We start from the raw sequence: 25,236 nt of genomic DNA on the forward strand, positions 1-25,236 counted from the left end.
CGATTCCTGTCCAGCGGACGGGAAATTTTCCTAAGCGATGGAAAGGATTCTCCATTAGGATCGAAGATCGCTAATGAAATCTAATTTTTGTTAATCTATGGCTTCGCGAGCAGTTATAGAATTTCCAAGAATCGATAATCATTCATTCAATTAATCAACGTAGAAAATTGAAACTCTGTGTCTCAACACGCACCGCCAATACGTCTTTATCCGGCAAAGAAATTTTCGAGACGATGAGAAGAATTGTCAAAGGAAGATCGTCAGTTAAATGTAATTTTTACTTAACAGTGGCTCCAGGACTCCTGAAAACCGGTCGCTCTGCGTATAATTAGAATTTAAAACTGGACGTTCCGTGTAAATTTAAATCATCGAAAATTTCCAAAAGGAGTAAAAAGGATTCTGAAAGGAAGAAATTATAATTATAATTTTTAGTTAACAATGGCCTTGAAATTTCCAAGAACTGGTCGTTCTAAGTGTTGAAATTTGGAAACTGTAAATTTCGAAACCTTCAATTTCTTATCATCCTCCCCCAAGAGAAATTTTCAAAGCAATCAAAAGCACTCCAGCTTCTCCGATGCATTGAAGATGTCGAGCTACGTTTATCACTGAAATCCAATTTTTGGTTATCCTGTGGCTTTACGAAGGACTGCACGTGTGGCAGAATTTCCAGAAATCGTTAATTGCGAGTGTAATTAATATCGAAAATTGAAGGCCACTGTTTCGAACGTACCATGGTTTTCTGCGCCATAAAGGTCAAACCGCAGAGGCGACAGCCAACCAGAAAAGGTAGCGGCGAATAAAAATCTTGCGAGACAACAGCCACGATACCGTGGAAGTTAAACAACGACGTTACTGGTAATTTGATGAAGGTCCATGCAAAACAATTGTGTTTTGTCGTTCTTTTTTTTTTCAGTCCAATGTTCGTTTTTCGTCGGCATCTACTTTTGAGGCTGCAACCGCTATTTTTCTAATCCCGGGGAAACATCATGCGCGACAACCGTGAAATAAACGAAATGAAAAAATATCGTACAAAGTTTACGGAACGTGTAGGTGGTACATCGTGCGCTTTCCATTAGAAGCAGCACTTCTGCCGGAAGATGTATCTTGTTTTTCTTTTTTCTTTTTTTTTCAGTTCCTTTCTTTTGATATTCCCATGGGAGAAGAAATAACGAGGGGTAAAAGAAAGATGGTGTGAAAAGAAAGTTTCTGTGGACGTCGACAAGACGAGAATTTAACTTTAATGAACTCGTATTGTCTTGCAAACTACGTTTTCCTTTTTCTTTTTTCTTATTTCGTAAATGCGACATTCAAATAGGGGAGATTGTTTGTCTAAATTAGGAATTTTTTATAATTAACTGTCAACCTGTTAAAAAAGAAAGTAATTTCTTTAGATTTCTCGCGAAAAGTATAAACTGCTGTGTGAAGTGAAAGCGAAATGACATTCGTTTAAATTTAAGTCCTTGCTTTTCCAGGAATTGTGAAACAGTAAATTACAAAATTTTCAGGAACTATCTTACAATTCAGTAATTTGTATACTTTCTTTGGGTTTCGTTTAAAAACAGAACGAATCTACGAAGCACACAACTAAAATGAAAACTTTGCAGTAATAGAATAGAATTGTTAAATTGGAGAAAATTTGTTTAAATTCTAGTCCTTTCGTTGTAAGAAATTCAAAAATAATTAGTTAAAGTACTCGCAATAATTATCTTTCAATTTACTAACCATAAATATTTTCTTTAAATTTCCCCTCGGAGACGCGAAAACATTCAAATTCCTTTAAATTTGAATCCTGTCGTTTCCACAAGTTTGTAATAATTTCCTATCAGTCTACTAAAAGAAAAAGGAAGAAAATTTTCCGGAGCACGAAATTGTATACTTCTTCGCAACAATAAAACTGTGTCAAGCCAGGAGAAATTTGTTCCAGGAATTTGTAATATTTGCATGTCAATTTACTAAGAAGACAAACGATTATCGAAACACAGAGCCATAATTATATCTGCAACAATAAGAAAAACTGCGTCAGTTCTTTAAGATTCTTTGAAAATGTTAATCCTTCTATTTCCAGAAACTTTGAATAATCATCCATCGATCGGCTAAAATAAAAAGAACGTGTCTTTTCGTAGCACAAAACTGCGTACGATCCTTTGCAACAGTGAAACCGTGTCAAATAAAAAGAAATTCGACCAAATTTAAATTCTTCCATTTCCAGGTATTTCTTAGTGTCGACGATCTCATATCCTTCCTTTTTTTTTATTTTATTTCTTATGTTATAGGGTTCCTACGGGATCGTAAAACTAGTTTACAACGAGGAGGACGAGACTCACTACGCGATGAAGATTCTCAGCAAGAAGAAACTGATGAAGAAGGCGGGAATCTTCGGTAGAATGGCTCCGGGGAAGAAGGGTGCGGCTAACCCTTTGGCGAAGGTCTACAGGGAGATCGCGTTGTTGAAGAAATTGGATCACCTAAATGTCGTGAAACTGGTGGAGGTTCTCGACGATCCGGACGAGGACAACCTTTACCTTGTTTTCGAATTGGTCCAGAGGGGCGAGGTACTTCAGGTACCTACCGATAAACCACTCGACGAGGAAACTGCCAGGAAGAATTTTCGTGACGTTGTAATGGGCGTCGAGTATCGTAAGTCATTTATGAAGACTTAATTAAATACATTGGCTAACCACAGAGAGTCTAAGAAACAATTTAAATTTAAGTAAATTTGATGAAAATGCTTCAACTGTTTCATTTTCTTATTTATTCAAATATGTCACATTGTTGCTTTATCAAATACTTTAACCTCGGCACGTGAATTTCTAGCGCGAAACACAATTATTTCAATTTTTCAAACCGACCACCTAATATCTTGTGACATCCAGTATAATTACTAGATTACGAATTCTCATGCAAATTTATATCGCTATGAATACTAAAGAAGCGAAACCTAAGCGAAGATTTCTTTCACGTGTACATATTACAGTGGGAAGTTCACGTTGCATGTTTTGTCTGCTCTTTTACAGAATACATTCCCTGAATATCTTTATACATTCAGATTATTCATAGGTGCATAAAAATCTACGATCTAAAGCCTCGTCTCCACCGAAGCAACATCGAGCAATCCTTTCGTCGCCTCTTGTTACTGCCAGCGCCAAGTTGCAAGAAATTTCCAACGAACAGCATCCAAAGAGACATTTTGTCCACACTGAAGCAACGAACTATCTTTCCAAGAAATAGGAGCAACAGCAGAAAGTTGCTCGATGTCGGTTCAATAGAAACGAGGCTCAGGCCCACAGTCCACGAGGCTAAGCTTCGTACACGCGTATTATATGCAACGACGCTGAGAGTAGATACGCTTCCATTCAGCGGTCATTGTAACGCACACCTGTCCACGAAACCGCAGCGAAACCGTCTTCATCGTGACGATTGGCGTTAACGTTACGTCAGTACGTTGTAACCTCGCGTCATAACACGACGTCAGTGGCGAGACGCAGGCTACAGCGATACAATGAAACGTGGTGATGAGTCAATGCCTCCTCGTCATCCTTTGATATTTTCATAGCGATACAAAATGTATTTTACTTCACGCTTCGTACATCAACAATTGGAATGCAATTGTGTGCGCCGTGTTTAATAAACTTCATGTTACGTCGAGCGACACTCTACCTAGACCAGGCCACACACCGCGGGCGGGATGGCAACCAGATGTCCGCACGTCCTTATTTCGTCCCTCAATAGTCTTAAGAACCGACCATAAATCTTAGGACATTCTAGAAGGTCCGTCAGACCGAACGAATATCTCTAAACTCAATCGATATCTAAAGGCTATTGTTTATGGCAAGAAGATACTGAAAGTTCGTTTTGCTCACGTACGATACTTTACACTAGCAACTATCTATCGTGGGCGGCTAAGACCCTTCCTAGTCCATCAACCTTCTTGTATCCAATCAGAAACAAGTCTACTGCCCTCACTTTTCCTAACCAAAATCGTCATGAACAAATCAGCTTCCTCGCGTCTTTAGACACACCCATCACTAGCTTTCCTCCGACACATCTTCACTTATTCTTCACCGTTAGAATAGTCAACACGTCATTACCGAGTTTCATACCTTAAATCAATCGCTTATTTAACTTATACATACGAATCGGTGTAACTATTTTTCTATATAAAGTTGTTGGAATAAACATTAATTTATACCTGTTAATTCAGTGTAAATTCAGTTGAACCGCCCCTATTGTCGTAACAGAAATCAGGGGATCGATCATTTCGTGGCGTCGATTATCTAATCGTAACGGGATTTTACGACTCCCGTTGACGTGCCTTCTCGCGATCGCGTCTCTCCGCGAATGGTCGAAAAAACACTTCAAATAGGCTTCTGCGAGGCGATGCTTCGTGGACGGTGGGTTAATGATTATATTTAATTATATTTAATATATAGCGTGGGTGTTTTTAAAGTTCATTGACCTTGCATTGTCACTGTTGTTGTTGCTGTTTAGTGCACTACCAGAGGATAGTCCATCGTGACATAAAGCCGAGCAACCTGTTGGTAGATAGCGACGGTCGCATCAAGATCGCGGATTTAGGTGTCAGCGCGGAACTGAGAGCATCCGGAGAATTATTGTCCGGACCAGCCGGGACTCCAGCGTTCGCGGCACCCGAAACAACCACGCCTGGCGCCCATTATTCTGGGACGGTAAGTACCATCGGCGTACGAGGCTATCGTCTGATCGATTTTCAATTTCGCCCCGTATTTATAGGCGGCGGAGAATTATGACGCCGGCTCTGTCTCTCTCTCTCTCTCTCTCTTTCTTTCTCTCTGTTCAGTCGTGTCGGTATCCTTGGGTGCCATCGTGCCACTTGAATTTCGCGATGCCAATTGTGATCGTAAATGGAGGACATCCATGGCCGATAATTCTTTAGCAAGTGAACTTAGGAAAAAGGATATGATAAGTCACGTTTTCGTTTGTTTGTAGCAGGATTTGGTGTAATTTTATTGAGTCGTTCGAGAAGTCCTTTAGGACGATTTTTATTAAATAGCTGTTAAAATTGGTTTCGTAGCAAGTTTTAAAAATTAAGTGCGAGCTGCGATACTCCGTTTGAAATGAGATAAATGAGATTTGAAGTGAATTGTCCGTGCAAGTCTTATTTGAAATATAAAGGCTACTATTATGTAGAGAATCGCCTATTTTAAATAAAATAACAAATAATTTGCATTTTAAATGTCGTATGTCACACTCATTTGAATAACAAACATTATTTCGCAATGCGACAACGCTTGCTGTCAAAATTGTTTTCTTTCCATTTGCTCATAGTTGATACGACTTTTTAAGATAAACATACAACAAGTTGTGCAGTTAAAACGATTCATTGTTTCGAATGGTTACTCTTTATTTCTTTCTCAAATAAAACTCAACGATCCACGTCGTTGAGCATCAAATTGATTGTTGAAACAAACATTTACTTTTGGAGTTAAACATTTTTATCGTCCTATTGATTACGTCTCAAAAATATGTTTATAATGTTTGTGTCTTTTTGTAAAATTCCATACATCGACTGTCCAGTTTTAAAAGAAACCTGTATTATTGTGCAACCGATCTAAAATCATTCCTTTTCTTAATTACGTTGCATTGACATAATTAGATTATGACGCTAACAGCGATACCGATTATGCCATATTATCAATTACCGTGTTGGCAAAAAACCTGTATGATCGCGGAATTAACGGTTAATGAAGACAAATCAACTTTAATTAAGAACGTTTTGCATAAATGCACGAGTGTACGCAAACTAACTCTGAAAAGAAGAGACTAAATTTGTTTTACAAATGATACGGTGCACGTGCTTATGCAAATGTGTAATTTGTAAAAAAAAAAAAAAATAGGAATACTTTTTCCCCACATACGACGAGGAAAGTGACTCTCGGAATCTGATTATGTAACGTAATTTACATAATACAACTGCAACATCGAACACGCGAATCTCAAGTGAATTCGCTTAACTGCTTAAATAAGAAGGGATAGAATCTTCCATAGACGTGTCATAAGTCTTCTGCTGGGTCATCGTCATTTGGAACTCGTCAACAACATCTATCGATCGTAGAAAAAACAAGTAAATCTTAAGATATTGGGAAAAAGCAATTTGTAAAATGTAGTTTAACAGAAGCACGATCTTAAGTTTTTAATTCACACAGATATCATTTCTTTAATTCAACATGTTCAAACTTAGGATTCTGTGTACGTGTATATTTCTAAAATTGTTATACACACTGTCAGAAAGTGGGAAAAAAGAAATGTTAAATTATTCATAGGTTTGTAGCTCGATATCACGTTAAATGCATAGGCTGAAAAGCATGATCAAGCATTGGCCTAATTGTCCAATCGGAAACGTTTCTTTGTACTTCAAGGTCACTTGCATATTTTACGAACAGTATAAAAGATCGATGTCACTCGTGCCACGTACTGGCTCCGATTTGGATGAAACTATGTGAGCTTCACCAAACAACCATAGATAGTAGATTTGTATTTTTTCTTTTTTTCTTTTTTTGTTTAGCTGTGGTAACTCGAGTTTAAGGGGTGAAACTACCCTCCAAAGTACGGTCCTTTAAACGTGAACTCGGGAAGGTTTACGTAAGCGGGATACATTTTTTTGAAGGAAAATGAAATGATTTCTAACATGTTAAAATAAAACACTATGAAAAATATTGGTCCTTCAAAAAAAAAAAAAAAAAAAAAAAAAAAAGAACTGTGCATAAAATAAAGAAGATGGCATTCTTTATTGCACAAGCAACGATGTACACACACATAGTAAATATATAGTTGACCCGCTGTTTGTATATGTGTGGCCACGTTACACGTACCCTGAAACTTTTTGATAAGAAAGTTGGGTCACATAGGGCCACGCCATTTTACTTAGATTGACCGTGACACGTTCGACGTAACAACTGTGACATCGAGTTTAATTTAACTTTCTTTTATGCTGAATCGTGCCTGGATTAACTTTGAGTCTAGTTGATAAGTCGAGTCCAGTTCGGTTGATATAGTATTTTTAACTCGATTAATTTTTCATTCCCACCTACATTCGTCGATCAAACTTCGAGTTACTATAAATTGAAACATTGGTAGGTTTTTTGTAACATTTTCCCGTGTAACATAAAAATTATAATATCATAAATTATTATATTAAAATTATCGTATTAAATATAACGAAACGCAATAAAATGTTATCAATATTATTATTAAATACAACAAAATATTTCTCTTGAAAACGTATTCAATTATTCAAGAAACAGATAAATCACCGCCTACAAAAGTATTAACTTCAATTCTAACGTCTTTAATACCATCGACTCGTCCAGATCTGGTCCACGAACTTAAATGGAATTAAGATCTATGAATCTCTTTAATAACCAATAATTAACCTAATTTAGAACAACGTGGGCGTACTTAAACTAACTATAGGTTGTTAATCTTTGGCTAAAATCAGAACGGTGATGATACAAGAGAACGATATATATCTGATTCAACTTAAACAGTAAGATAGGATTAACGATCACAACACATTATTACGCCCTCTGTCATACAGACGACCGAACGTGTAATTTGACGTAGACTGGAGTAATTTCATCCCTTTCATGTGTATTTCCATGATTACAACGGGGACGTATCGCGTGACCTTATCGACAAGTCGATCGATTTAGCCAGTGGAGTTATGGAAAATTCAATGCCCACGAGAGTGACACGTTACCCAATTCATTAGCTGTTCAAGAGCTGTAATTACTAATCAGTTTCTTAACTGACGATCTTCGAATTTTTGTTTCGTCCTAAAGATAAAAGAGAATTTCAATGGTTTGATAAAAATTGAATTCACATTTCATGTTTTCTTCGAGCAACCGGGAAGGATTGAAATATTTGAAGAAAAAACTTAATCAACCATGTGATCGGCAATTCTTTCGAAAGTTACGAATATTTAAGCATGAAATATATATTTTATGACACGCTGTCCCAGAACAATTTATAATCCACATTTTGTTGAAACTTTACCAACTCTGTCGTAAAAAGAGCCAGTGAAAATATTTTATGAGTCTCTAACATGGAAAGCTTCCAGATAATAAATTAGTGGGAATACCAACATTAATCTTCCTCTCTAAAAGCTAAAAAATAAATGGAAAGTAAAATAAAAGTGGAATTAAAAATTGGAAGCATTTAAAATAATTTTGCATTAAAAACGAATATTTCATTTGTTTCAGTTATGTGACGTATGGTCAATGGGCGTCACACTCTACTGTTTAGTGACCGGAAAAATCCCTTGGGATGGCGCTGGGAGTATAATTGGTGTCCAAGCGGCGGTACGCAGCGAGCCGTTAAAATTTCCGGAAAAACCCGTCGTTTCGGAAAATCTTCGTGAATTGATCGCGAAAATGCTGGCGAAAAACCCAGCTGAGAGAATCAAGTTATCAGATATCAAGGAACATGCCTGGCTGACCAATTGTGGCGCTGAACCACTGCCAAGCGAGGCTGACAACTGTCGACTTCCGGTTACTGTTACAGACGAAGAAGTAGAACGAGTGGTCACAAGGATACCCAAACTCGACACGTTGATTCTTATCAAAACTATGTTGAAACAGCACAGTTTCCAAGTAAGTGGAATTCTATCGTTTGAATTTGCCGCTATTTGTAACTTGTTAACGTAATTTATTATATGTAAATAAAAATAAATTTCACAATTATGTATGAATGATTCGTGGTATAGCTGACTTTGCTTAGTATGGTTGAGAAAAAGAAAATAATTTAATTCCATAATTAATGTTTACAAAAATAGTAAGACGAGGTTAATATCTTATATTTGGCGCCATTAATACACTATTCAAATAATTTGGCTCGCAATTTGTGAATAGCAATTATCGATATTCGATAAATTGTAGATTAGTTCTAGCTCGTACAATGAAAACTGCTGTGGCGCAGACCTGCCAACCAGTATTAGGCTTTAATTAATAAATCCCACAACTAGTTTGAAGTATTATGCTACTGATTTAGCCTTTGACAATCCAATTATAGTTTATACGTTCCGCTTTGCTCGAACATAAAATCATGCAACAAATTGCACTTAGTTGACGCGCTATAATACCCTTTGTTTCCACGAGTGTTCTGTCTAAATATCTCCTAACTCGTGCCTATCGGTAAAGTAGAGATCGTCCATAAGTCACATATACCTTTTCATGTAAGATTAACAACGTTTTATGCATTTGTTCATTTATTTAAACTTCGTATTAAATCATCTATAAACATTTCTCTCTTTTAAAAGTACAAAGAATTGATATTCAATTATATTCACTATTATAAGGTATTTATATGTTAAACTATAGCATTCTAACATAGACGTCGTCTGTATAATATCGTAGAATTCATTAATATAATATATTTTATGATGTTATTGAAACTATTTTTCTTTCTTTCTTTTCAATAAAAGAGTTATGACAAATCTTTTAGCTGTTTCCTACTTTGATAGTTTTAAACTCTCACATCAGTAGAGAGACGCGCACATGAATTGGTCCTGACAAATGCTCGACTGTTAGCTAATTTCTCTAAGAGGAAAAGGTTAGAAGGTGAATTATTATTGATGATCTCAATTGACGAACTTTTCTATTCAACTTGTAAAACTTTTTTTGCCATTCTTTCCTTTCACTTTAATGCTCGAGGTCGTTAAGGCGCCGTTCTATATACCGTGGCAGTTTTCTTACCCCACCCTGGTTATCTCTTCACCGTAGTTTGGGTGATATTAGGACGAAGCGCTAGTTATTGCCAGCTTGTCCCGTATAATTGCATTAAAGGGAAATGGATCCTTTACGTTCGCGTGAGATTGTTCGCCCTTCACCATGGCCAACTGTACGTCGATGCGATAAAAGTCGGAATAATGTAGACCTCGCCGTTAAAGTGCAGCGAACCGTAAAAATTCACTTGACTCTTCGTGATTCTTCGAATATCCCGCGTCGACTAAATACATAGATCCTTTGTGGCTGCAAATGAAGCGATAAAAAGAAAATACGAAAAAAGTGGTAGATATACACTGTGAGATCTCATTTTTCCATTTGCGATTAACTTTAACGAATGAAAGATTTCGAAGATATGTACGATTTCCCGCTAGAAAATAATAAAAATCGATCTTTAATGTTTTTATCAAATAATTATGAATACTCGAATCTCAACTTACAGGAACTTCCGAATTTTGCAATAGTCTCAGGTTATTGTAAGTACCAAATTTTTTTATTGCCTCCGAACTCCCTATTTTATGGTCGTCAGTAAAAAGTTATGAAAGGGCATATAGAATTCTATGTGGTGGGGATAGCAAATGCTCGACGACCTTGAACGATTGAAACTTTGTCGCGAGCTATAGATAGACTGGAAATCGTCGTCGATTAGGCAACTCCCAGATTCAGATGGGCGTGAAAATGAGTTTTTTCTCTCATAGAGGCTTTTCATCGAGCACATTAAGCCATTTGGAACAGTCAATCGTGATCATGATAGAAAGCTGTTAGTAGGAATCTATGAAATAGGAAGTGTGGTAAGGACAACAGTAGTTCAGTGACCTCGATCTATTAAATCTAAAAACGAGTTTCTTTTTCCATAGGGGCCTTGGCTTGAGTACTATGAAGTCATTTGGATCAATTCAGTCATCATGGATCATCATCACAAAAGCTCAGCAATAAACAGTTACACAAGAGATATGGGAATCTAATCTCTAGTGATGGCTTGGCGACTTTGAGTGCCCGAAACTTCGTGACCAGCTATAGAATCAGTGCAAATTGGCGATTAGGCAATTGAATGAGACCTTGTTGGACCAGAATATAAGTTCCTTCTCACAAATAGACTGTGCATCGAGTATCATAAAATCGTTCGGAGTAGTTCGATCCCTGTTACGGTAAAAGAATCGGCCATTGAATTTCAATTGCGATCGACATTTGATCTCGCGCTTGGGGCGGCGGGCAACGGGAGGTCAAGCCTCTCTGTATCTCTGTTTATGACGCGATACTAGCCGCTCCCGTAGCGTGGAAAAGCTACCTCCTGCTCTCGCCACGGCGCCACGTCTTTGGCCTTATTATTTGACGAGCACAGTCAGTCGATATCAGCCGAGTTCAAGGAAGGTTGACGGCTCCGTAAACACGGCAATAACGCCGGTGGAGTGTCGATGTCATAAAAGCGTAAAGCGTTTTTCTCGCTTTATTTTCCTCCCTCTTCTTATCTTTCTTTTTTGTTTTTTCTCCTCTTCTCTTATCAGCTTTCACCAAAGGTTCAAACGATCTCGCGAAAATAGGTCGGAAATTCGCGAAAATTTCACAAAAGGTCCTTTGAAATCCTACCCTTAGAGTCGAGAACAATGTTCGAGCAATGGTATTCAGAATTAAACGTTCGAAGGATTATCTGCTCCTCGAGAGGTCCTTTTTATTTCTGCTCACGTTTCGCAAACGTTGTTGTTCAATGGAGTTGCGAAGGAATCGAAGCATTAAAAGATTATCTATTCGCGTGTGACGTTTTTCTTTGATTTTCTCACTGTTTCTACAAATTGTCACGACTCTATTTCTGGTAATTTGTAGCAACACTTTGACCAATTTGTCACACGGAATTGATCGCTCTGAAGAATATATTTTTGAATAGTGTTATTTTCAAATTGTCAGGGATTGTTTTCTGATGTTTAGAATCCCTTCCTGCCGAAGAAAAGTGGGAAAACAGCGGGTACCGATGCAACGGTAGATAGCATAGAACTAGCCTCATCAGGAAGACCTGAGGAGACCTCACCAGGGAGGAAAGCCATAAGAAATGCAAAGTCGGAACGATTTCAAAGAACGGGTAGAAGCAATTCTGCGCCAGATTCTTACGATTGGCAAACAAACGGCAGGTAAATTATTCACGATTCTGCACGAATTATTCACGATTATTCAAGTTCTCCAAACCTGATTGATTGTGGTCCAAAATTAATTGATTGTTCTTGAATGATGGTATTTTATATCAATGTTTCTAATCTATATATTTCTTATTTAATGACTGTTCTGTTTTATCGATCGAAACTAGATATATTTCACAATTTTCGGGGAAAATTTCGTGGTTGTACTAATTTACGCCCGTAATGTATCTCATAATTGAAAAGGTTATAGTTGAAACAGTGGTTCTCGATCTCTTTAATTATCATTTATTCGTTTAGTTTAAAATAAAACTGCATCTATTTATAAAATCATCGTCCCAATTTCATTGAAATTTATGGTAATTTATTATTCTTATTTTCTCGTCTGTGTTTTTGAAAAAAGTTTCAGACAAATATCCATAGACAGTCCTCTGCCTCCGGTGACGGAAGCATCCAGCCAAGAAACGGAGGTCGAAAAACGGTGATATCTTTAAACAAATCGGATCAACACGTCGAAGGAAACCACGATCAACCAATCGGTTGATGAACACGGTATGAGCCGACTTAACATTCGATGATGTAGTAAAATTGTTAACTAGTGCAAGATTCATATTTATATTTTCAACTTGGAACGTTTCTTTAGGATTTTGAATAGCTAAAAATTATTCAAAAAATTTCTTTCGATAGTCGTTGTTCCAAAATATTTTAATGGCACAATTTTACATAAATTTAAAAAAACAGCGAAAGTCTTGAAATAACTTGGAAACAGCTACTTTTCGCGAGGACAGTTCGTTTCAAAAACAACGTGTCGCGAATATTAAAAATTATAAAATTATTTGTCGATCATGTACCAAAGCCGATTACTCAGCTGTACGATTTAGAGTCGACAGACGGCCTGTTTAGAGGCGGCGTCCATTTGCGAATTCGCCTTAAACTCGCCAGACGGTACTTCCTCGATTTGTGAAACCTGAAAGTAACGAATTTAGAAATAACTCGTTGCTACAGTTCGAAAACAGCTGGAGAAAAGACAAGCTGAAATTAATTTAAGGAAACGCTATGAAACTGTCAGCGTAGACGGTCAAATTAACGAGAATAAAAACCAGGTTGGACTATTCTCGGCTGAACCAAATTTTCGAACGTAGATGTAAGAAGGAACTTAAATATATGATAAATATATTTTTAATTGTCTGTTAACCTCTTCAGATGACTTTCATTTCTAGTCTTTAAATAAATATGGTATTGTAAAACATTTTTAAAATACTAATTATCTCCTGTGTGCTTTTGGAATGTTATAAAATATTTACAAAATTATTTCCGTTTGGTTTAATAAATAGCAAATAACTAGGATACTGCAAAATATTCTTATATGAATATTTATGTATTTGAAATATTATTGGAAATATTTTCAAAGTTATATTTTTTTAAAATCTGGATCACCATGATCGGTGATGATACTTCATTGCGATTTAAATTAAAATTCTCTAAATCTTGTTTTGCATTTTTCGGTGATTTTAATCGACTAAGTTTGAGGAATACAATTGGATTTAATAATTAGTTTATTTTAACAAATTAATTCACACACTATATTTCATTAAACTAATTTTTAAGATAAGAAAATTAACTCAATGGTACAAGAGATTTCTGAAATTGAAAAAGTTTTTCTCATTTATACTTCCAATTAAAAAATAGGAAGTTCGTTTAAATTATAAAGGACTTGGTCTGAAGATGTTAACGAGACACTTGGAAGCCAGATGGCGTTTTACTTACGAACTTTAACTAATTGTAAGTAGCGTTAGGTAGAGGGCGAACTTTGCCAGCTGAATGCTGATAGAATTAACCGTATTTTCTATCCACGTTAGAACGTAAGGGGCTCGAAAGAATAGCCTGTTGAGACAACGACATCGTTTTAGACTCACGTTATCACGAGAATGGAACACTGATTCTCAGCGAGCTTTTTTATTTCTATCCTTCTGTGATGTAATCGGGCACATTTTCGTACTTCTACGTGATTTAAGCGATTCGATAAAGATCTTTTTCGTAACACACGGTTTAGGTATTAACGTTTCCAAAAAAAAGATTGTAATTCTATGTTCGTTTTAACCTCTATTCGTTACGAGGATGACAGTTCCTTTACGTATTCATATTTAAGTTCTATAATTTGTAGTTCGCTTTTGTGTATATATGTATCCTCGAAAAATTCAACGCGGAATCGGGAAGAACGATCGTGCGATCTTTTAACGAAAATCATAGCACGTTAATCCTCCTGTGTTATTTGGGCCATTTTCGACCGAGCATTGTGTTCTTCTATCGTTAAAAAATGTTTGATTTTGAGAAAATTGAGATGGAACCATTATTAATACCTGGAAGAATTCGATGATTGCGGTAGAATTAATACACAGAACATCTCAGAAGCATGATCATATAGCATAGTAATATTAAATTTAATGAAATTGAAAGTACCCCTTAAAATTATATCACTTTACCTAATGTAATCAGCTGATCGTAAGTTCTAACCTCGAATCGCAAGATCGTCTTTCCTAGCCCAAGTAAAACGAAGCCACGAACAAATTGATGTGACCTGTATATAAAAAGAAACTTAAGTCTCGCGGATAGTGCGAAGCACGCGACCAAGCGAACGTAACCAAAGTCAGATTCGTGATTTCGTTGGACCTTACTGATATCCGGGGGACCACAAATGTGTATTTGAATTTAATCGATAACCGTCGAACCTCACGACCGGATACACTCGATGATCATATCATGTCCTGATCTCACGAATTCTCCTGAAACGACAGGATTCACAAACATGCCCATGTTGGCGACTAGACATCCGTTTCCTGGTGTTATCAACGTTTATCAGTAGGCTGCGGATTTTTATGCATTTATGGGCAATGTGAACATACAAAAGTACACAGAATGCACGTAAAACATACAAAAATACATATAATATATAAAATATATAAATAACTGTTAATAATAATACCCGTTGTTTAATAAAAGAAAAAAAAATAATTCTGCTGGAACTCTTAGCTCCCATTTTTTCAATGATATTCATAAAAATATGAATTTGTATAAATATTCGCAGTCTATTTATTAGCAAGTAACAGTAGCTGTAAGAGCAAAACGACGTCAATAGATCGTCTACCGATGGCTAATATTTCATTTATTCGTAAAATTTTGAAATAATCTGTAGTGCAGTATATATTTTTATAAATAGATAGAAGATTGTGACGAAGAAAGTAAAGCCACTTAAAATTGTAAAATATCTGTTTCGATGATATTAGTTGATATAGAGGATGTTTCATAACTGTGAGGCAAAATGGATGACGAATTGTTTGTATTTAAAGAGTTAAACTTCAGATCGCGCTGCATTCGTACTAAGAAGAATCTCAAAGGAAGACATGTGGTGCATCGGTAGGCCTTCTGCGTCTAATTGTTACGGGTATGTGTATCATAAAAAGACTAGAATCTTATATTTACGATATTTCTGATGGTATGTAATATTTTGAGCTGAAGAATTTCATCCAATCTTACTCTAAACACAATTTGCTTTCTATGTATCAAAGCTTACACTTTCTTCCATCTTGATTCTGCCCTAAAAAATTTTTGAAATTTTACCTCAAAGCATGATGTAGTAATCTAAAAGCGAAACAAAAAAAAGACACAAAAGAAGATAAGAATTTTCATCATTATCTCCTCGTGCTTAGAGAATTTCGATTTAGAATATTTACAAATTTTTCACTGATCTCGAATAAAAATATTACGTATCCCCAGAAATATTTCTCGGACCGTCCCGTCGTCGATAAAAATCTCCTAAACGTTATTCAATGGCTCAGGTTTCGATGACATTTTTACCCACGGCGGTACACTTTCGTATATGATAATGGATGTATCTCACACGTTACGAATATTCTTATGAAATGCACAAGATATTTTGTACTTCGTATTAGATGCGCACTATGTTTCTTAATCTACTTATAATAAAATAAACCAAATCACGTGTAAAGTAGGATTGGCCCTCAATTGACAGTCAATTTCACTCGACGAGTTAGATTCCCAAACAAAAGCAATGAAAATATCCAGTAATTCATTTAGAGACAGCTAAATAGCTTATAATCTGAAACAGATAAATCTCGAAATCTTTGAAAGTCTAATCTAAATAGAGTAAATCGTACATTTTCCATTTGAGAACGAGAATATTTCAAACGATCGTCATAAATTGGCCAATTGAGGGATCGATTATCGACGATCGTGTTCGTGATCAATGTCTAACGCGAAACGAGAGAAAAATCGATCGTTGAAGCCGCGAGAGGTCGTTAACTGACGCTGTGACCAAATCCAACATGGCGATTCAAGTGTAGCGAGAGTTGGCTGACGTTTTCGACTAGTGTATTGATTTTCTCGACAATCAATCTCACTGATGATTTTGGTTCGTTAATTTTAATAGACGAAAGAAAAAACAGTCGGTCGGTCAGAAGTGATTACGTTTAGTCGTCTACTGCCATAATATTGACCAGTGAAGACGAGCAAGGAGCGAAGTATGTATCTATGTAATACTTTTATCGATAATTCACGGGTCTAGCCGATGTACTTGGTAAAGTGGACAGGTATTTGTGAATCGTGTGTAACTCCTTTTTATATAATTCATAGATGAATTTACGATTCTCCCCCTTCTTGCTCTCGGCTCGAATCTGTCGTTGTTGTTTCCAATTCTGTAATTTTATTCGACTGTTGTAGAGTGTCCTTTTGTCAATAATAACGATCTTTATAAAGTTCATGCTCCGATATTTTAACCATTGTTCTAATGAATATGAAATGAACGATGAATTCATTGATATTCATAATGAATATTTTATGTATAACTTTTTAAACATCCTGTATATATATATATATATACGTATTCTTTTAACTATTAGTGGCATATGGTATTAAGTTTGTACGTTTTCTTTATGAATCTTAGCATTTTATTCGCAGCGTTTCATCATTTACAACAATATTATTTTTTACTAACAACTTTTAACAACCTTTATGATGAATGTGACCAGTAACAAGTTTAATCACTTTGAACGATAATAATTGAAATATTACATTCTTCCTTTGTCTTTCATAATATTTAAATATTTCATGGACCTGAATAAATCAGAAATGGACGGTTGATACCATTTGGATAAAATTCGCATTGCTATGTCGATGCAATCTCCTGTAAACAAAACGTTTCCAAGTTCAAAATTAAAGTACTGTAAATTTGAGATGGCCCAAAAATATGATTCTAAACTTTCAGTATCAAAAATTAGCGATTTCAATATTTCAGAGCTAACAATTTCTACATTCAAAAGCACGGTAAAAGAAAAGCTTGACCCTTAAATTTCTATGTTAATAAATTCAGATTTTAAGATTTAATATTATAAAGCTCTAGCTGAAAAATTTCAATAAGAAGAAAAAATTCAACTATAAAAATTTCACGATTACAAATTATCTTATACCTGTCGCATTTGTTGGATAAATTTTTCTGGAGAGCGTAAACGGTTTTTCAACTTCTTTGAAAATCCGTTCGTTGATCCTCGTGATATTCAAGCTCGTTCCTTTTGTTAGACTAGTAGTAAGCCCATCCAGGAAAATAGCCCAGCGAGGTTTAAAATAATCCGAGACAATTCCTGACCACTGTTTGTTCGCGTAATCTCTAATCTCTCCTCGTGGTCCCCACAAAGTAATCTGATTCCTCGCGTTGTACTCATACAATTTCGATTCTGCATCGTCAGTAGCCAGATTTTTCGCCATTTCTAGCCATGTTCCCAACAAAAAGTCTTCACTGGATGCTAAGATGGCTTCAAGGTCATCGAACAATTCCAATAGACGATCAGCTTGCAATCTACATGTACGATCAATCGTAATTTTAGAATGAATCAAAAACAGTTTCAGGCTAGGGATCATTATGCAAATTTATACCTTTTTAAGCAAATTAATTCTTTAGCATTTTTTATGAATATTTTATAGGTCCCCAAAACTGTTTTACCTTAAATAGTTTACATGTGTATTCCCGCATATTATGCAAATTCTATCTTTACACCTTTGACGCATAAACGCATAAATATCCTCAATCTAATAATTAATAATATTGAAATGATACGAAGATCATATAATAATATATCTCTTTGAAATTTGATGAATTATGAAATTGCTAGAATTTATCTAATATCTATTGTGGGTAGGTGTCATGTACTATCCATTGTAGGTAATAGAACTCTCAACCTATGATCTACCGCAGATAATAGAACGTTTAATCTACTCAGTAATCTCAAATCCAGAACTTACTTGAATGCTGTCACATCCTTTTGATTAAACGATTCGACTAAAGCAGAGTAAATTTTATCCGCTTTTAGTTGAAGAGCTTGTCTAGTTATATCAACCACATCATGTCGGTAGAGGGTGCTGTTTTGTCTTCCGTGCCTCGCTTGGAGGAATATGTACCAAGTAGAATAGAACTTCTCCGGATCATACCAAGTCTGTGCAATGTCCCATATTATACATATTTAATAAATAATTGAAAAGATTAGATCACTTTTATAATAATTAACACAACGTTTGCTCTTAATGGGTTGATTGAACATTATATTAATTCTTTAACCGGTTCTGGTTATTAAATAAACTTTTATCGAAATTGTATACATGAAATAATGATTTCCTCTATGTTAGCAGAACTTTGTTCTCCTTTAAATTACGATAGCTGCAGCTTTGGAACAGTATAGGGAAAAATCTGGTAGAACTTCAAAGAGAATAGTAATTAAGCTCACCAGTCGAGCGAGATTCAAACTCGGTCGCCTGGTAATCACGTATTTCCCTCTAATTTTCGAAATGCCTCGGAAATTGTATACAGTACTACCCAAATTCTTCCATGCTGCAACCGCGTACTCATTCCATGCTCCATATCTTCGACTAGCATAATCTTCGAACCTGAAACAGTGAACGTTATAATTTATGAATATGTAATTTTGTACGCTATTATTTTTCTAATGAAAAAAGTAATAGATATTTGTCCACCAATTATCCAAGTTGACAGGTTCTTGACGATAAGCCATCTCGTTCATCAACTCGTAAATAACATAATTTTGATTTATGCCCTCTGGTGTCAGACCTGTCCCGATCATTGTACTTCCTTCCATGTTTCTTCCTTCGAAAACTCGCTGAAAAACAATCGGTAATCACGCAACAAAATTATCTCATTGTTAGTTAATCGCGATTGAATTTTTTAAATGAAAAATTCAAATTTAGATACTTAAAAAACTATTACAAATTAATTTTGGAAAGTTAAGACTGAAGGAATCTTCCACTTTTTTCAAATGTTAAATATCTTTTAATGTTGTTTCGCTATATAATTCGAATCTTCTTTTTACACGTGTTGAGGTTATGTAAGGTGGTAAAATAGACCGCCATTTTGTGAACGAACGTTCGGAACATGGCGTATGTGCACCAGTGATGAAATTTGACAGTAGAAAATTGTAGAGAGTACATTTTTGTAGAAAACTTACGCGATTAATAATTTGAGCAGAACCAAACATTCCAAGTGTCCCACCAAAATTGTGCAACATGCACCAAATAAATGGCTGGCCATAATAGGACTTTAGTTTACCGTATAGCGGGAATTGTTCTGATTGAAGGTCCAATACTATCAGTCTTCCCTAAATTAAAAACCGAGGATCACAAAGAAGATAAGTATTGTATGAGCTTTTAAAACATTCATTCAAATGCCTGTTTTAAGCATATTCACCAATGGGATTGAGGTTAAAAAAGTCTTTATTCTCGGCTCTGTCCAGAAGACAGCATCATGAACAAAGAGCCATCCTTGCATTAACCTTGAAAAATAATTTCACTTTTGCGTATCGGAAAATAGTTTCAAATTTCGTTATAATACTACTTTGCATTTTCTGCAAATTATCACATAAAACAGATTATTAATGTAATATACATCTACACATGCTACTAACTAAAAGTTTGGAATTATTATGTCTTCCAAAGGTTTCAAACATTTTACAAAATTTCAACTCAGACTCTTGGCAGCTTAACATCTGCAGAATTAATTTCCAATTAATAACTAGGAGAAATAACACGCCAGTGAAATGGAGAAAGCTATTTCAAATTTTCCATCGAAGCTGTAAATTGCCAATTATTATTATTAGATTAATAAATGATTACACTAATAAACTGTTGACAGATTATTAATATATGTTAATATACGTTAGTATATAATGTTAATATAATATATCGTGATACCATATCGCTTGTGGATCAACACTGAGCATAGTTTGAAAAATAGAACGTCCTACGTTCCTCAAAAATTTCAGTTCGCTGGTGGGGGGTTCGTTTTCATTGAAAGTATCGCAATTATATATGTGATCGGTTCCAAATTCCTTGATATACTGGAAACCACGAACACAGAGGTGGAAATATCCTTTGGAAGAATTTTAGATTTCACCTACCGTTCTCAAAAATTGATCTCCAATTTTATGAAACAGGGGATCTGTAGGTTCCAAAAGATAAGGGCTGAAAATAGATTTATATCTTCGTTCAGAAATAGTAATGTATAGCATAAAAGTAAGAAATGGTAATCTTGACAATGTTTAAAGTGTAACAAGAGTGGAGGCTTAGCTTATCATTTCCTCTAAATAATAACAATCCGTTATCTCTGAACGATAAGGTATTTAAGTAAGCAAGATTTAATCGGTGATACAAATTGAGTAATGTATCAATACATCTTATCATTGATTAATTAATATTATGTACATCTAGATCCAAAATATCAGAAAGCAAATATTCACTGTTTCTTAACTATTTTATTATCAAAATTTCGTTTGCTTAGAAGAAAAAAAAAATGGCAGTTTATCGCAATTTTTTATTGCGATCTAAAAAATTAAAAATCAAGTAAATGCTACGAGTAATTGTAAAAATAATACGATGATAGATATGTAACATAAGATTCAATAAATGTAGAGTTGAAGTGATGTCAGAGGGGTAAGACATTTCTTTTTCTTACCAACAATATTTGTCCGAAAACGAATTCCATGTCGCACTTTTCGTCACGTTGGCTTCTGGAAATAGTCTGAGGAAAGCTCTAGGTACGTGGCCAGTGAAAGCAGGGAGAACAGGGATTATTCCTAATTCCCTCATCCTTTGAAGGATTCTGTGTTGCAGTTGAAGCGATCTTTCGTGCCAGTTTGAGGTTAGAGGACCACCAAAACCTCGAATGTTACCCATCCTAGACCTAATTAGAGGATTAGAATGAAAATTGCGTGGAAGAACAACTAACCAGTCGTTTAAAAAGTTACGGTAGATCAGTTTCTCACATTTATTAATTCTCTTTTGACTTGTAGAATTCCTAAATGAAGTAGCATGTTTTTGGGTAATTAGGAGGCAATTTGAAGCTGATTTCGAAGATTGGGGACTTTGAAATCTTTTTTTTACTACAATTTTTAGATCAATTTTTTAATACGGAAACTAAGTTTCAATAAGAAGAATTATCAGGTAATTCTAAAACATTAAGATGTTAAGTCTTTCCCATTTTTCTGCTAATTTTAAATTTTAATAGATTTAGCACAGTTGATCTCGGCCTTTTGTTTTACAGAATCAAGTTTCAGACAAAAATAATGAACTAATTTCCAATTCCTCCATCTTTTTTAAGTTTCAGACTTGGTGGTTGAGTGGAGAACCAAGTTTCAGATAGCCAACAAGTAATTGAGAACTTAATAATTTCCATGATTGAAGAAATTGTACAGTAACCATGAGATATTGAAAATTACACATGAAACTTTGGACCTATTGATTGCACTAAGTCAAGGTAAACAGAGAAAGTGTTTCTTCAATGATTTTTCAAATAGATAATCCTTCCAAAATACCAGAAAGTTATCGGTAATTCTACAATGTTTTTTGTTCCATAGAAATCAACAGTTAAGTACAAACAGTTTCATAATTAGAGTAGATTTTCTAAGGGAGATAAAGAAACAGATAAAGAAATGTTTCATCAATATGCTGCAGATGTTGATGGATTTATAGAAAATCTCAAAATTCAGAAACTATAAAGATATAAAATATGCAAAATTATTCATTATAATAATAGCTACAGGTTCCATTAAAGCTGAAATAATAAACTTTATGAATGAAATAAGCTGCCATTCAATTTTCATATCTTTTGGTATGTTCACAAAGATATAAATTTGCTTAAATACCCGCTGTCTACCTATAAATGAGTACGTGCAGAATTCATTATATACTTCAGAAGTATACTTGGAATTATGTTACGAATGTCAGGATTCCACCACGATTATTGTAACGGAAAGCATTGTAAGTGTTACCAAGGCAAAAATGCTGGCCCAGCAAAGTGCTCATTAATCTCGTCTGAAGTGAAATTCAATTGAAGGTATACTCTCTGCCAGATTGCCTCTTGCCCGTTAAAAGCAAGAGCCAAATTGATTCCATTAAGGGCCATCCAGTCGATGTTTCTTTCCCAGTGATTCCATTGCCACCATGCGAAAGTGTAACCCAGAGTGCATACGTTTTGATAGTACCTAAACCTGTGCAATTCATGGATTAAGTAGCATAGCAAAGAAACAAATGTTGATTACACGAGAAGGACTAGATAAATCAATTTTTGTTAATTTTCGAATTTTCATGTTACATTTAGCGCGACATGGTTGAAACAAGAGCAATCTGTTAGGACCCAAATTGAAAATAATTTAATGAGCAATTTTAATTTCAATAGTCTAACGACTAGCTTTGTGACATTCTGATGTTCTTAAAATATGCGATACGTATAATACTAGGTCTGTTCTAACTAAATCTAATAATATATAAATAATACTACCAAACCTAATTCAAGAATTAAACAGTGCCGAAGAGAAAGACAGATGAAGATTACACAGAAGCAAATGGATTTGACAAATGCATTTTTGTCGATGTTCTTAAAATGTTCACTATATATTTTGTCTGGGAACCAAATTGCAACGTAGTTTGGTAATATAGGTTTCATTGACGTTGCAGCGAATTCTCAGCAATTGCTGTTTCATACAAAATATGACTTATCATATTCTTCCCTTGCGGTTTACGAGTGGTTTCATCTTCTTTGCTTGAAACTTCGTACCTATCATTGGACGTGACTTTTACTCGAACATCTGGTAAAGTCTGAGGAAGTTCGATTTGATTCCCCTCCCATGAAATGTGAACGTTGCAATAAGTCTTCAGGTAGTAGTGCAAGCCCCAAGCTACAGCCACGCCGGAACTGCCAAAGATCTCCACTTGATCCAAGGAGTTTTTCTTGATCTGGCAATTAAGTTGAATTTGCGGTTGCGCAATAAGTAGACTACTGATTTTTATGCATTTATAGGAATTTTGAAGGCATGAAGATATGAAAGAATTGCAATTCTTTGCTTTTTCGAATATTTATAGTAGAGAAAACTATTCATAACTCTAGAATTATCATTATTATATTAATTCCATATTATATAATCTGTATATCTGGATAATAGATATATATCTATATATCTATACTAATAAGACCATACAGTGTCAAGTGCAAGGTCGAGGTCTTTATCAAATTTGAGAGCGTAGGTTGGAAGCTTGCGGACACAAATATCTATTCATATCTAGTGCAGTGAATAATTATAAACCAAAACGAGTATTTTGCATTATTTCTTCAGTATTTCCAAGAAAATATTGCTCATGTCCGGATACGTTACGTGAACTCGTTTTTGTAAAGGTAAATTGAACGCTATAGGGTATCAGGAAATCTTACATGGCGAATTATTGCCTTTCTGTAACTGAAATAGACGACAAAAATGTAATTTTTCAACTAGACCGTGCCCCTATTCAAGAAGGCAGCCGCTACAAAAATGTGGTTTCAAGATTTTGAAATAGGATTATTATCATGGCCATCGTTCAATCCTGATCTAAATCCGATCGAGTATGTGCGGAGAATTTTAGCAAAAACAGTTTACAATCACAAAAACTACCTATAGAAGATATCGTTGGACGTAAAAAAAAAAGAATAAAACCCGGGTAGGTAAATATTCAAAATGAAACTTTAACTGGTTAACTGCGTTTGACGAGTATACTCGTCGTCGTCACTTGTATTTATCTACGCACTCGACGACCTAATACCACGAGAGATTTCTAGAACTAAATTCCGCAATTAACTGGTTAAAAAAATTATTGGATAGTGTACCTAACACTATGATTAACAAAAGCAATCAGAAATAAAGAAAAATGAAAAAAAAATTAACAGAGAGTTTATATTCTTTTCACAGCCGGGAACACGAGTTTAAAAGGAAATGTAATTTCTTCCGGAGTTCAAAAGAAGAAAATTTTCGTTTGTTGTATCTTCGGTTTTGGTTTGTATCGTAACATGAAATTATATGAGCGATCCTGTCAACTATTGTTTCGATATTGTGTAAAATCTAGAAACAGAATTGAATTTACAATTATTCACGGCACTGTGCTTATCTGTACACAATTATAACGTGATATACGAGTTACCAAAAAGGTATCTAGTCCAGTAGGACCAAGATCAGGATTCACCATCATTAGGAATTTTGCAGCACGTTCCTGTCCCAATAATCTTTCAGCAACACCTCTGGCAGCCTCAGCCTGCACTTCCGGTGAAGTCTGAGGCTTAATGTGACCCAAAGTGTTCTGAAACGCTGTTCAAATTTCCATTTTTTAATCTTTTCATACTGTAATTATATTTAACATATTATATGACGATTATAGGAATAAGAGAATGAAGAAAAATTCTGCTTACCGTCTGGCTTTGGATCGCGACAGAAAACTGTCAGAGATCCGGAAAGAAAAACGATGGACGCGAGTAACGAATGGATCAACATGATGCATGAACGTGTCGTGTCTGGAAGACTGAAACTATTGAAAGAGATGGTACTTGTGAACGTATTACTATTTATAGTCTCCCTACTCTTCTACCATTTCTCTTTATCTAACATGGCCTCTGATTACCATTTATCTACTATGCAATTACTCTCGGGACCATACACCATTCTTCTCGGAGTCTTCGTTCGTATCACTTGCGAAATAAGATCTCAGCTGATCTAAGCTGTTACAAGATCTTTCTACTTGGAAGATATAAGCATGAAAAATTGTATACACGTTTTAAAGACAAAGAAGAGTAACGAAGAAAGTAAATGAAAAAATGTTCGTTTAGTTGTTTCAAAGGTGATGGTGTTTTGTGAAATTTGTGAACGTTAACTGCTGTTTCTGTAAATCTTCAGCTTCTTGGTATGTATTGTATTGTCTTTAATAGGAAATTAATTTATATCTGTGTATTAATTTCCTTCCTAAAATAGTTAATTCTTCTT

The 25,236-nt window shown here is 35.2% G+C and overlaps 2 protein-coding genes across 21 annotated transcripts in view; one reads left to right on the top strand and one right to left on the bottom strand.

Moving 5' to 3' along the window:
• The window catches only part of LOC122570057, a 111,216-nt gene that overhangs the window by 79,797 nt on the left and 6,183 nt on the right, over nt 1–25,236 (top strand). For 3 of the 20 annotated variants that reach the window (XR_006317689.1, XR_006317688.1, XR_006317687.1), the window contains exons 6-10: nt 2,274–2,637; nt 4,489–4,685; nt 8,238–8,627; nt 11,682–11,881; nt 12,288–15,326. Coding sequence is in view for 2 of the 20 variants with exons in the window: in XM_043731902.1 (XP_043587837.1) it covers nt 2,274–2,637; nt 4,489–4,685; nt 8,238–8,627; nt 11,682–11,881; nt 12,288–12,369 (1,233 nt within the window). In the remaining 18 variants the exon portion in view is untranslated. Of the gene's footprint in view, nt 1–2,273; nt 2,638–4,488; nt 4,686–8,237; nt 8,628–10,615; nt 11,625–11,681; nt 11,882–12,287; nt 16,670–20,869; nt 20,995–21,070; nt 21,401–21,557; nt 22,222–23,724; nt 23,927–24,174; nt 24,326–24,637; nt 24,800–24,957; nt 25,094–25,236 lie in introns of those variants that run through there. The other 17 variants (XR_006317690.1, XR_006317673.1, XR_006317675.1 and 14 more) reach the window with 16 other exon arrangements.
• On the bottom strand, nt 16,831–24,964 carry LOC122570058 (alpha-N-acetylglucosaminidase). The gene is made up of 14 exons (XM_043731905.1): nt 24,669–24,964; nt 24,404–24,567; nt 23,013–23,191; nt 22,228–22,446; nt 20,913–21,140; nt 20,359–20,422; nt 20,153–20,298; nt 19,650–19,734; nt 19,411–19,560; nt 18,923–19,065; nt 18,676–18,835; nt 18,197–18,387; nt 17,368–17,753; nt 16,831–17,084 (listed from the first exon to the last, which is right to left on the bottom strand). Exons 1-14 carry the CDS (start codon nt 24,748–24,750, stop codon nt 16,969–16,971), a joined length of 2,313 nt encoding a protein of 770 aa, XP_043587840.1. The 5' UTR covers nt 24,751–24,964; the 3' UTR covers nt 16,831–16,968.

This window comes from Bombus pyrosoma, linkage group LG8 (genome assembly GCF_014825855.1).
Source record: "Bombus pyrosoma isolate SC7728 linkage group LG8, ASM1482585v1, whole genome shotgun sequence".
In the NCBI taxonomy this organism is placed as follows: domain Eukaryota; kingdom Metazoa; phylum Arthropoda; class Insecta; order Hymenoptera; family Apidae; genus Bombus; species Bombus pyrosoma.